Source organism: Triturus cristatus, chromosome 4_2 (genome assembly GCF_964204655.1).
Source record: "Triturus cristatus chromosome 4_2, aTriCri1.1, whole genome shotgun sequence".
Lineage (NCBI taxonomy): Eukaryota > Metazoa > Chordata > Amphibia > Caudata > Salamandridae > Triturus > Triturus cristatus.
The window spans coordinates 914,319,354-914,332,826 of NC_140586.1; the positions used below are offsets into that span (position 1 = coordinate 914,319,354).

Genomic DNA, 13,473 nt, shown 5'->3' on the forward strand with positions numbered 1-13,473 from the left:
TCTGTGGGAGGAAGGTAATATCTGCTAGAAAGACTGTTGTTAAAGAAAAGTAACTTGTTCTTCTAATCATAACTTTCCCCCATATACTCATCATCTTAAAAAAGATTCAAACAGCAGTAAAAAGATATGGAAGTAGATCACTAGAAAATTGTAGAACAAACAATGCTAAAGTACTGCTTGATGTTACTTAGTACAATCGATATAGGAACTCATTGTTCTTTTAGTGTCCAAAAAATGACGGAGTCTCTCATCTTCTCTAGAGGGATGAAGCAAAGCAAAGAGTGATGGAAAGGTGACAGCCAACCGGACATGAAAATGCTATAACTACTTTCAATAGAAATGAAGCTTGCGTCCTCAAAAAACAACTTCTATGGGAAGAAGGAGGTATAAAGTGGATTAACAGGAAGAGTCTGAAGCTCACTGACACGTCTCACCAGTGTTATGGCAATGAGAAAGATTACAAAGGCAGATGCCTCAAGGGACATCTGTGCAGTGACTCAAAAGGGGTGCACATTAAAGAAGTGAGGACTAAAATAAAGTCCCACCGAGGCATCACAAAGGGTTTTGACTTTTGAGGAAACAAACATTTCAAACCTTTTTAAAATCTCACCAGGACAGGTGATTTAAACAACGAAGGCTGAACAGGGAACCCAGACAAAAAAGCATTATCAGCGCCCAAAGGAAACAATTTTCCAGTAATGGCTGAATTTGTGGGAGCAGAAAGGCCCAAAGAACATGCTGTAGCTCTCCTCTCCTTGAAACTGTCCAAGGGTGAGTCCGCTTTGGTACCAGTGAGGCAAAAGCCATCAAATGGCATCTCCATTAAGGATGCCTGGAAATCCCTGCAGAAGACAGTAGACCTCATCTAAAGGTGGTGCCGTAGAGCCACACTGATTCCCATGGTGCGTCCCAATCATTTGTGTCAAGTCCAGATCTGATCACAAACTTTGCCAAATCGCGGGGGTCCTGAATAGCCTGAGTAAGGGGCACCTGAAGGTCATCCAGAACGGCCATTGTGTACTAAAGGGCATGAGAGCAGAAGCTGAGGAGACAGCTGCCATTTACTGATCTCAGAGCAAGGTTTGTTGAGGAAACAAATCTGTTTACCAAATGTGTTTTGACTCACAAACAGGCAAAGTGTTAGGGAAGGTTTTGGAATTAACTTTACTGGTGGACGTCTGCACCACCAGCCTCTATGGCATCAAGGGCTGAGTACGAAAGGCAGTGGGCCCCAGGTGCAAGGTGATGGCAATGAGCCACTTGACTGTTAGCAGCCTGGTATGAGCAAGGCTCAAAGAGTGTCTGTAAGGGCCTCATTAAATGGTAAATAGTGGTTTTGTGGGAGCCTTACCAGATTGCAAGACTTTCGTCATTACTACTTCCATGGTTGGTAGCTATAAATTCAACACTTCAACAGCTCTTCTCATAGCCACATTGAAAGACGCTATCTCCTCCACAGCATGACCTGGGAGGAACACATGGGCAGCATCAGGTAAAGTGTCCAGTGCACTGGCATCCTGAAGCTCTTCATACCAGTTTTCCTTGTTCTATCTGGGAACATAGTTGTACCCATCATCATTTGTCGTTGTCTGATTCTGTGCCAAAAAGACTGTGTAAAGCAGGGGTCTTCAACAGGTTGATCGGGAGTTACCAGTAGTTTGCTGGCAGCCACTGGGTAGCTTCCATCTTATAATTGCCTGTCATCATTCTTGAGAATGTAACGATGCCCATAAGTAAGCTTCTAAAACACATGGTGCCAAGTTCTTGGAGGGCTCGAAAGCCGACAATGCAGAACAATTCAGCCTCTCGTCTTTTGAAAAATATTTGTTTCCTTCTTCTTCTCCTTTCTTTCTTGCCTCTCGTCTTTTTTTTCCTTGCTTTCATGTCTTTCTCTCCTTTCTCAATTTATTTGATCTTTATCTTTCTTTCTTACCCTACTTCTGTTTGTCTCTTTTTGTGCATTCTTTTCCAGTTTCTACCTCCTTTTTTTAATCTATCTTTATTTTACACTTACTATTGACCCTAATGTTTCTTTTTTCTCCTCTTCCTACCTCTACTTTTCCTTTCTGCTTCTTTTCTTGGTTACGTTTTGCTTTCTTCTCTTTCATTCTTTTTTCTTTGCTTCTTTTCCTCACTTCTTTCATTCATTTTCCTCCCGTCGTTCTTCCTTCTGCAGGTTTTCCTTCCTGCCTCCTATCTTGATCCATCTTTTTCTCCATTTCCTTTCTTTTATACTATTTCTTTCTTTCTCTACTGTTTCCTCTTACTTTCTTTTTCTGTCTTCATCTTACCTATTATTTCTCATTTTCCGGATGTAATTAGTTATTGTATTTTCCCTTTATTCTCCTCAATCACTGTTCTTTTCTCCATGTCTCTCCTTTCTGTTCCTTTCTTCTGCTCCTTATTACCCTTTCTAATTTTTACTTTCCTTATTTTCCACCCTATTCTTTCTCTTGCTTTCTTTCTTTTCTCTTTGTCTATTGTGTTCTTTCCTCATTTTTTCTTTTTCCTTTGTCATTTTCTTTCTTTTCCTTTTACTGTTTCTTCCTTTCATGTTCTTCTTAATTTCTTTCTTCCTTCTTTCGCTCCGTTCTCTGTATGTTAATTTTTTTCTGTATCCTTCTTTTTACCTTTGATCTTTCTTTCCTTGTTTTTCTCTGCTCTTCTCTTTATTTTCCCTTTTTCTCTCATTCTTTCCTTTGTCTTTCATGCTTCCTCTTCTCTCTCCCTCTCCTGGATTCTCTCACACTCGCTGCCTCTCTTTCTCTGTCTCTCTCTCTGTCCATTTTGTTGTCTCAAAAGCAAAAGGACAAAGCTGATCCACAGAGACCCTAAATGTAAACTTTTTGATATACAGCACCTTTGCCATAAATGCTGGATTCTTCCTGCAGCAGGACTGGAGGATTCTAGGGCCAGAGTTGAAGTTATGTGGTCTCTGTGTACATTCAACAAATCGTATATTAGGCAGTAGCTCACAATGGTTTTCAATGATCACTAGTAGTGCTCACTGTGGGAAAGGTTGTAGACCCCGGATGTGAAGGTTAACCCATGTGGTAATGGCACCGTATCGGAATCAGCGGGGTTGCCACTGCAAGTCGACGCTAGGCGAGCCTTCGGTTCAGGTAGTGTGGATTCAGCTTGCATTCAGATAGCACTATGGGCTGTACATCCTTGCCTGGCACAGATTGCATCGATGCGAGAGAAACCGGTAATGAGGATGGTTCCAAAATCGAAGCCTGCACCGGATCGGATGCTGAACCAGCTGCTGGTCCAAGGGGCACAGGTGGCGCTGAGAATGGACCGGCCAGCGGAAAGAGAGCTGGTAAAATGCAAAATATATGCAGCATGGCCACCTTGCAGGCCTCAACTTGCTGTAGCATCGCTGAAGGACCTGGAAATTCAGGGTGCGTCAGGACCAACCTAGGAATCACCGCCAATGGAGATAGGGAGCAAGACCAGAAGGTGCGTTGATACTAATTGACTTCTGCAGGAATGGCTTCGGAAGTGTGAACAGGGCCTTCCTTTCGACTTCAACTGTTTGGTGACGTGGAGTTTGGCCTCACAGTTGCGTATGGCCTTTAGGTTCATGTGGACAATCGCCGCTGGTCCTGGATTTGTGCTCAAACCCAAGGTACCACAAACAGACTTTGTGAGGATCCGTCAGACACCCGTTTCCGATAGTTGCTGCATGGATTAAACCCTGTTGTTTTTTGGGGTGGGGGATTGGGGTGAAAGTTTGCCTTGCACAATGGTAACTTTTTGGAAAAAAGATGGTCTCAAGACTAAGGAGACGCTCTGGATCCGTGTCTTAAGGCACGGAAAGAAAGGAACTTTCATCCACGTGTATGGGTGGCACTTATAAGCAACTACACTTATTACTTCTGAAGTGGAACAGCAGTGGAGCAGAGCCGCACAGTGCCACATAACAGCAAGTGGGAGAACTGCTCTAAAAGAGTCCAGATTCAGTGTGATGCCAGGGGAATATTCACAAGTCTAGGAATCTATGGCTAGAAGTATCCATCAGAAACTGCAATACTGTGGGGAGGTATGAATCACAGCCTTGCTTCAGAGTCCTCTTAAAAGTTGGAATGGTGGCAAAATGGCAATTACCATTACCAGTGTTAAGCCACGGGCTAATAATTGTGAAACATCTTATACTGGAGCTGTGAGTTCAGAGCTACAAGTCTATTTTAAGGCCACTAGCCAGAAAACATTTCACAGATGCCAGAATAGACCGCTTTAGTACATGGTCATGCAGGCTGAAACAAAAATAACATACTTTTTCTGGGACCTTATCTTTTCAGCTACCAGGCACTGAGGTTCAGGTTGGCTCCACTGGAGCCCAGGATTCTCCTCTCTACCCAAGAGAAATTCCCTTCTCTACTGAGGCATCATTGGAGGCCAAAATATAAAGTTCAGCATTTACAGATAACACATTCTTCTAAACCAATCATAGGTGATTAAAGTTAAAAAAAAAAGCCCTGTACATTTTTAGTTTTCTTAGATCCAACACACTAAGCATAACCAGGAAAAAAGCAAACAGGATTGGAGACTGACATTTCAACTTGTCAAGTCTGTCAGTGAACCCTATGAAGACAAATTGCAAAAGCAGATGACTAACCATGTTTATTCTTAGGTGGTGATAAAACACTAATGCACCATTTCCTGGTGTAGGATCCACCCCTGAGGAAATCTACTCTGGGTGACATTCAGCATGTTCTCAATCCTGACCAGCACATTCGCCCTCCTGCATAGATCGGAAGCCTTGATTGCTACTCCTTGCAGTAGAACAAGACTGTGTGAGCACAGCCACCCTGCACATGAGAATGTGCACACTCACAATTCTTGCATATCTGGGGTGTTGTGGACTTTTGCCACTGTCTTTTGAATTATAGGAAGAATAGCCTTAAAAGCCTTGTTGGTTACTCTCTGCACTAGAATGTACAGAAGTACACAAAGACCAGGACAGCTGGAATAAAAAATGTCTGCCAATGTCTGCCAATTTACAAAAAAGATGCCCTGCATTACCCTCAACCATTTTAATTCTGTGCTCCCATAAAGAAGTAGAAAGTAGCTGAGGCTGCAGCGCTCTTGTACAAACAATGGCTCTAGAGAAGCTAGATCAATGTTGGGTGACTTGAGTTGTGATTTTTCAGCAACAGCGTTTAACAATTTCTTTGAATATGATGAGATTCAATATGCCAAAGACAAGGATCCAGTCCAGGGCTTGGACGCATTCCCACACTTCAGTATCGATACTACTGTATTGCGCACATACATTCCAATACTTTCCTAACAAGATCACACATTTCATTACTGACCTGAAAATACTTAATCCATGAATGCACAGCACACATACATTTTTATTCCACTTTAGACCACTCCACATTAAATAAATTACCACTGACATGACATAGCATCAGAGACAATTAACAATGGCCTAACAATTATTCACACACATTCCACCCAGAATGCAGCAAGCAAAACACCCAATGTGCAACCTTTAAAGCACCACAACAGAGAAAAGAGGGCCGCAGTTCGAGTTTAAGAAACACTATACATTGTGCATAGGATATACAAAGGTGATTTACAAAATGCTTAGTGACCTGGCCAAAAAAATGAAGAAGACAATAGAGAAAATAGGCCCAGAGATAGGAAACAGTATCCCAAGAGTAGCTTTTGTCAATGGTTATGGTCACCAGAAAAGGGAACAGAAAAGCACTGAATATTTGAGCAAGTTAAAGAAAGTGTTGGAGTAAGGCATCCAAGTGGAGGTAGGAAGAACAAGACAAACACCGGGTGCCACCAGCAACTGCAATAGTGTGATGGCAGCAAGTGAACAAGGCAGACACAGCTTGCAGAAGGGGGACATACCGCAGACTCGGAGACGGAACTGGTTTCGGAGAGGCTCTTGGTACGAGCTCGAGAAGTGAGAGAGCCCTGATGGAGAAAGAAGATGCAAAAGGAATGGAAAAACAGAAATCACATTCAACAAACATCGAACAAATGCCTCTTCTCTCTGACATGATGGGTGAGTGAGTCTCTTCTGGGCACAGACTTGAAGAGCACAGTGCAAGAAAAGGTCTTCTTACAGTAGGATGGTCCTGAGCTGCATTAGCACAGGTAAGAAAACAAAGCTTGAAACAGGTGACATGAGCCTCAGCCTTGTGCAGAACATTGCTCAAGACCCTGTCCATAGCTGACAATGTTTGAAGATTGCTGTGTGGGACTTTTTCATAATTTCAGTGTAATTATGAGTGATACTTTCTCATGAGCAAACTCAAGCAAAGAAGATGAGGCAAACATATAAATATCAGAAATTACACCCATTTGAGCAACAAGAAACTCGAAGAGGATTTTAAAACTGCTGCAAAGCACATGAAATGGAATGGCACTAACCTAGTGCCCTTGTAACCTGATCGTACTGTTAAACAAATGTGTAACCATGATATTAAACAAGTCTTTCAAAGTCTGTACTTTATTAAAGTTCTGTGCACAATCAATGTCTGTTTCTGGGAATTATGTCAATGTGTATTATGTCATGATGTTCTCGGACTCCAAATTGTTTACAATTTTGTCATATCAGTAATGGGAAAACTGCACTTACAGGAGAGTGCTGTATGAATTCAGTGCATGTCTTGCGAGACTGTCTCTCATTGTGAGGTCACTGTGGTGGGCCCAGTTTGAATATACCGCTATACTCTACTGCAGGATTTATAGTGTATACATAAAGCCCAGTGCCACTGGACAATGCAACAGATTACATCAATGTCTGGTTGGAGAAGGTCCACTACACAAGATTGCTGATTGTAGCCTGATTCTAAACAAAATAACCCCACACCTCTTTTTCTTGAAAAATGCATGCTTGTTATGTTAAAATACACGTCTCATTTGTAATTTAAATCTTTAAATATTTCGATGAGGACATACCAAAACTCCCTACAGCCCTAAAAGTAAAAGTAATTGAAATTGGACTACTGCCGCTGCAGACAGCAAAGGAACCGGGCATTGGGAAAGTCTCAGGCTGGCTGAGGCACGCAGTCACATAAGTCACAGCCGGCAGCCAGGGTGCTGTAATGTCATTTCAAAAGGAGGTAGTTGACCCTAAAAGAGTTACCCCGAAGTAAGTGGTCCGCTGCCCGGTCAGCCTGCCGCTAGGTGCCCAGCCCCGGTGCAGCCAGCGGCCCAGATGAGTTGCCTTAATGAGGCAACACACTCTAAACTCACAGACTAACAGCCACAGCGGTGGAGAGCACTAGACGTTCATTGGGAGGCAAGAGGATGAGAGGCATGCACACACATAGCTGAGTGAGCCAGGGAGCTGTGTTATTTCAAGTACGTTGCAGAAAGCGCTATGAGACAAATTTTACTTTTAAGTCACACTAACACTCTCCAGAGGTGCATTGAGACTGTTGACATTAAACTTACTTAAACTGCAAGGCCAGCTGCAGCCGGGGAATTCATTTTAAGGCCGCACCACCCACCTCCCCGGAGTAGTCCAGAACGCAACGAACGACTGACTCCCTCAGCAAATGTGCCTCCAGGGCTGCATTCAAGGATCTGCAGCAGCTGCACTGTAGTGTACCTGGACTCAAGCAGCGGATGCAGGGATTCAATTACCGCACAGCTGAGAGAGCAGTGGTATTGCTGCAGCTGTTAGCCACCTGCTTGCGCCGCTGCAGGAGGAGGCGGCAGCAAAACATGACGTCCTAAGCAGCGGTCATAGTCTTTGGGCACTGCCTCTCCTGACACAGATTACTGAGTCAGAATCTAATGCTGCACCTGGGAATACTACTGATACACTGTAGCAAAGCTCATCTTCAGCCAGCCCCCTAAGCCTGTAGGGAGCAGCGCCCTCATCACGGCGCCACTCCAGCTACTAGTTTCACAATCAGTATAGCAGATCTACAGCTTGACAGCTGAGGCAGAAGCTATGCCTATTTTGCGTGACTTTGCATTTAAGTGAAGTGATGAGGATCAACACACTGAAATGCGTTAGTCTAACGCCTGATGTGTGGTACTTGGCAGGGCTGCCTCTCTCACCCCTCACTACAGATGTGATGCTTTGCTACTGTAATCATGCATACTGCATCTGGACACTCAACATTGCTGCTTCCACAACGTTACTAGGAATATTGGCCATTCTAAAATCATCAATAACTACTTGGGCTGGAATAGCACCTAAACCAAGCGCCATTGAGCAGACAAGGTATGAACAAGATCATATGCAGCTCAGCTGGGAGATTGGATTACAAGTTGATCACGCATGGCAGGCACTCTGAATTCAACAATGCCTGCAGTGCAGTTGATTTCAGTTGTCATTCCACAGAACAGTATTCTCGTTTGCTTAAACTCTGTAGCATTTCATCTCTTTAAAGTACACTCCTAGCTCTCCCTCTTCTCTGCTCCCACCCAAATAAATAAACTCGGGCTAAACTAACCCAAGATAACCCGCTCATGACTACAACCAGGTCAGTGACAGACCCAGCATGGGCTTTGAACTGAATAGGGTGAGACAGAGCTGTTTTTGGAATGCACATCATTGTGAGCATCATATATTTGGTGTGTCGGCAGTCCTGACCCGGCATATGTTGCTTATTACAGGATGGCCCAGGTCAGGTGGTGACTGACGTGCCCCAGGGGTTGTCTGATGGGCCTTGGGCGCAGATTAAAACACTTTAGGCCAGATGCCAAACGTCTGGTAAAACTGTGCCCATATCTCCGATGACCATCTTGAATCTCACAAATTCCTAGAGATCTTATGATGGCTGGGGCAGTCCCTGTATAACTAAGAGACATACCTAGACAATTACCACTTGTCAATGCAGTCATCAGAGAACAAGCAGTTGTATATTGGAGCCGTCCTGCTCTCTGACAAAACCTCTAGAAATTCAGCAGATTCAAATCCCAGAGGACAGGGAGGTCAGAGGCGCCAATCAAGGACATTCTAGGGTAAGCAACTTTATATATTGCCTTGTGTCTTGGCAAGGTGTTTGCATTAGCACAATCTGAAGCAAAAGAGCGGAATGGCTAATGCACAGCTGCAGACTTTATAGTTTATTTAAATCCAGAGACTCTTAAATATTTGTTGATATAAAGAGAGAGAAGACTCTGTACCATGGCCTGATTTTGGGGGTTTGTTTTAAAGAAGAACTAAGAGGCAAATGCACAAGTTACTACTTGTGTAACAATAGATCTGTAAGAGACAGTAGTTAGTGATAGATTACTTACCTTAGAATATCCCCAGGCGTCAGACTGGATCCGGAAAGTTTTTCGTCAGCAGTACCCCTGCGCGTTGGTACGTGGCGTCGTGCAGTTCTGCGTCCGTCGCTGGCGTCGTAAGCGCCGAGATGACGTCTCAGAGACTGCTGAGGTGCCACCCATGCGTGCGGACGTCAGTTCTGTACACGACTTTCCGCGCCAGGAACGCCGAGCCATGCAAGAAACTGACCACTGGTGCCATGAAACTAGGGCCCTGAAAGAGATGACCTTAACCCTAGAATCAGTTCGCAGAACGGGGAGGATGGGTGGGGCGGTAAGGAATCTATCACTAACTAATGTCTCTTACAGATATATCGTTACACAAGTAGTAACTTGTGCATCTGAAAGAGACACGTTAGTGATAGATTCCTTACCTTAGAATAGATACCCCAGCAATACCAACCCGGTGGTGGGTCTGCAAACAGAATTACACCAGAAAGTCACAGAGAACAGAACGGCCAAAGAAGCCATCTCTCCGGACTGGACTGTCAAGGCAGTAATGCTGGGTAAACGTGTGCAGTGAGGCCCGTAGCTGCCTGAAAAATGTCCTGCAAGGGAACGCCGCGTCCCAAGGCAGTAGTGGCTGCCATTGCCCTAGTAGAATGGGCATGCAGCCCCACAGGAGGCTCCTTCTTGGCCAACGAGTAACATGTTTTGATGCACAGACCGACCCACCGAGAGATGGTTAGTTTGTGGAGGGCCCAACCTTTTTTGGAGCCCACGTAGCCAACAAAGAGTTGGTCATCCACCCAGAACTGTTGTGTACTATTCAGATAGAACGAGAGCGCACGTTTCGGGTCCAGCCGGTGGAGCCTCTCTTCCTCCTTAGAAGGATGCGGAAAGAAGGTGCGCAAAGTGATGGTCTGCCCGATGTGGAAGGGCTTGACAACCTTTGGCAGGAAAGAAGGACGGGTCCTTAGAACCAGCTTGTCTGGATGAACAGAAAGGAAAGGAGGTTTAGAAGAAAGAGCCTGGAGCTCACTCACTCTTCTGGCAGAGGCGATAACTACCATGAAAACCGTCAACTGTCGTCGCTCAATCTCCATGCATGGAGGTGGAGGCTGGAGGTTTGGGTGGAGGACGGACAGGTTTGGGTGGAGGACTGTCCCCTGCTGCTGCGACATAAGATCCTCCCGAAGAGACAGTCGGATCGGGGGATCGATCGCCATGCTGAGGAGCTCGGGTTACCAGTATCTTCGTTCCCAATCCGGAGCTACAAGGATAACTTGGGCCCAGTCGCGCCGAATCTTCTTCAGCACGCTGGGCAGAAGTGGTATAGGCAGAAAGGTGTACAACAGACCGCAGCTCCACACGCACGAAAAGTGTCGCCGAGCGAGTGCCGCCTTGGAAATTTCAACGCGCAGAACTGATGACATTGCGCGTTCCCTCTGGTGGCGAATAGATCTAACCAAGGCTCTCCCCACTGCAGAAAGAGACCTTGCGCCACGTCCGAGTTCAGACACCATTCGTGATCCATCATGCACCGGCGGCTGAGTTTGTCCGCCCTGCCATTCAGAGAACCTGCCAGGTGTTGAACCACCAAGGTAATGCCTTGATGTTCCAGCCATGTCCAGAGGCGCAGACCCTCCCGACATAGGGTCCACGACCCCACCCCGCCCTGTTTGTTGCAATACCACATGGCGGTGTTGTTGTCCATGAACACCTGATGCTGTGCCCACTGAAACTTCAGGTCCCACTGCAGAGACCGCATATGCCATCTGGCATGTTGCACTTGCAGGAGGCCATCAGGCCCAGGAGCCGGAGGGTCATCCTGACTGAAACCCGGGATAGAGGCTGAAAGATCGGAATCATAGCCGGAATATCCCGGACTCGCTGCTTGGGAGGATAAACCCGAAACCGCGTTGAATCCAGAACTTCTCCGATGAAGGGGAGCTTCTGAGAGGGACTCGGGTGCGACTTCGGCATGTTGATGGAGAACCCCAGCAAATGCAGGAGGTTGGCCGCAGTCTGGCAGTGGGAGACGACTGCCTGGGGCGAGCCCACCTTCAACACCAGTCGTCGAGATTGGGGAAGACTGAAACCCCTGATCTGCGCAGATGAGCTGCGACCACCGCCATCACTTTCGTGAACACCCGAGGGGCACTGGTAAGGCCGAAGCGGAGCACGGCAAACTGAAAATGCTCCTGGCCTACCGTGAACCGCAGGTAACGCCGGTGGGCCGGCAGGACGGGAATATGAAAATATGCGTCCTGCAAGTCCAACGCTACCATCCAGTCTCCAGGGTCGAGGGCAACCAAGACCTGAGCCAGAGTCAACATCTTGAACTTCTCCTTCAGGAGGAAGCGATTGACGTTCCTGAGGTCCAAGATGGGGCGTAGGCCCCCTTTCTCCTTCTTGGGGACCAGAAAGTAGCAACAACCACGTCCTACTTCTGGCCCAGGAACACGCTCGATGGCCCCCTTGGCCAAGAGGGCCACAACTTCCTGTTGGAGAAGCGCAAAGTGATCCCCCGACATGCGGTGGAACTGAGGTGGCATGGCTGGGGGGGGCAGACTCGAAGGGGAGAGAGTAGCCCCTTAGGAAGATTTGCAGCACCCACCTGTCCGAAGTGACAGAACTCAAGTGGGGGAGGTGATGTTGAATCCCACCGGCGTGGGGTGCACCCCAAAGCTTGGACTAGGAAGGCTTTGAGGCGGATGCTGCGGGAGCGGAGGTGGACTGACCCGCACGCTGGCCCCCTGTGCTGCCATGGCGGCCACCACGCCCGCACTGAGGTTGGTTCTGCGCAGGCTTCTGGCTGAACGAACGTGTAGGGGCTCCCCTTCCGTGGCCACGAAAGGAACGAAAGGCAGACGTGGCCGGGTGCGTGGTGGAGAGAACCAAGGACTTGGCCGTAGCCCGAGAGTCCTTAAAACGCTCCAGCACACTGTCTGCCTTATCGCCAAACAGGCGAGTACCATCCCAGCCCACACCGGATGGCGAACTTTGCGGTGTCTTTCCCCTCCGCAACAGCTTGGGAAAGTACAGCCCGAACCTCTTCCGGACACTGGGGCAGTGTCTACGCCACCGTGTCCCACACAGCGGGAGTGTAGCAGCCCAAGAGGCATGCGGTGTTGACTGACCGCAGCCCCAAGCTGGCAGAGGAAAACAACTTCTAGCCTAACTGCTCCAGCTTCTTTGATTCCTCATCTGGCGAGGCGGTAGGGAATGCGCTTTGGGAAGTGGAGGCCTGGATGACCAGGATAGTTTGGATAGAGTTGGATAGTTTGTTAAAAAGGCCGGGTCACCCGGAGCCGGGCGATGATGCCTAGCTACGTTCTTATCCACAGGAACCCCTGTGGCAGGTTTAGAACAGGTGCCTATCAAAACATCCGTTAAGGCCTCATTGAACAGAAGCAGAGGCTCCATAAAACTTGCCGCCGGCTGAAGAACTTCAGTGAGGAAGTTGGTTTTGAGGGTGACAGTAGGCAGATCGAGGTCAAGGACCTCAGCTGCTCTACGGAGCACCACAGTATATGTGGCGCCCTCCTCCATAACAGTAGGAGGAGACAGAAATCCAGACTCAGAGGAGAGGTCAAGGCCACCTGCATCCTCAGATTCCTCCGCCCACTCCTGTTCAGACTTGACCCTTCCCAGTCGTCCCCCCTTCTCCACTGCCCGAGGTACAGGCTGCTGCGATGGGGGAGGGACAGGAGAATACAAATGGTCCAACTGCGCCGGTTGGCGCCGATCCGGCTCCATGTCCCAATTAGGGTCCCAACCCGGAGCAAATTATTGTCCGGAAACCCAGGCAAGGGCGGGTGTGGGACGAATGGGACCCATTGCAGCGCCGGGAACGGAGCAGCGGGAGGCGCCAAAGCCGCCAACGGAGGACCGTGCAGCGCTGGAGCCGCCGGCGGAGGAGGACCTTGCGGCGCCGGGGCCAGAGCCGGCAGCAAGCAATGGCCCTCAACCGGGACCGCGGGGCCCAAAGGCTCGCCGATGGGAGCCCGAGGCCTGAAAAGGCGGTCCATGGCGGCAAGAAATTCTTGCACCAGGCCGGAGTCGCCGACGGACCCGGATAAGGTGGGTAGGCCGCGGCACTCTCAGGCTCCAACGGACCAACGGGGGAAGTACCCCTGGCCCCCTCGTCTGCGTCCGGAGACCGACAGGGGGACGTCGGAGAGCACAAACGCTTCTTCGACTTTTTCTTGTGATGTCTCTTACCCGATTCAGAGTGTGAAGACTTCGACCCCGAGAAGCGATGATGAT

The 13,473-nt window shown here is 47.9% G+C and overlaps 1 protein-coding gene across 9 annotated transcripts in view; it reads right to left on the reverse strand.

The window, feature by feature from the left end:
• The window catches only part of SZT2 (SZT2 subunit of KICSTOR complex), a 937,318-nt gene that overhangs the window by 63,888 nt on the left and 859,957 nt on the right, over positions 1-13,473 (reverse strand). For 5 of the 9 annotated variants that reach the window (XM_085602961.1, XM_085602963.1, XM_085602959.1 and 2 more), the window contains one exon: positions 5,875-5,940. The exons of the other annotated variants lie outside the window; for them this stretch is intronic. In XM_085602961.1, the coding sequence (XP_085459087.1) occupies positions 5,875-5,940 (66 nt within the window). The remainder of the gene's footprint in view (positions 1-5,874; positions 5,941-13,473) is intronic. 9 annotated transcript variants of the gene reach the window in all.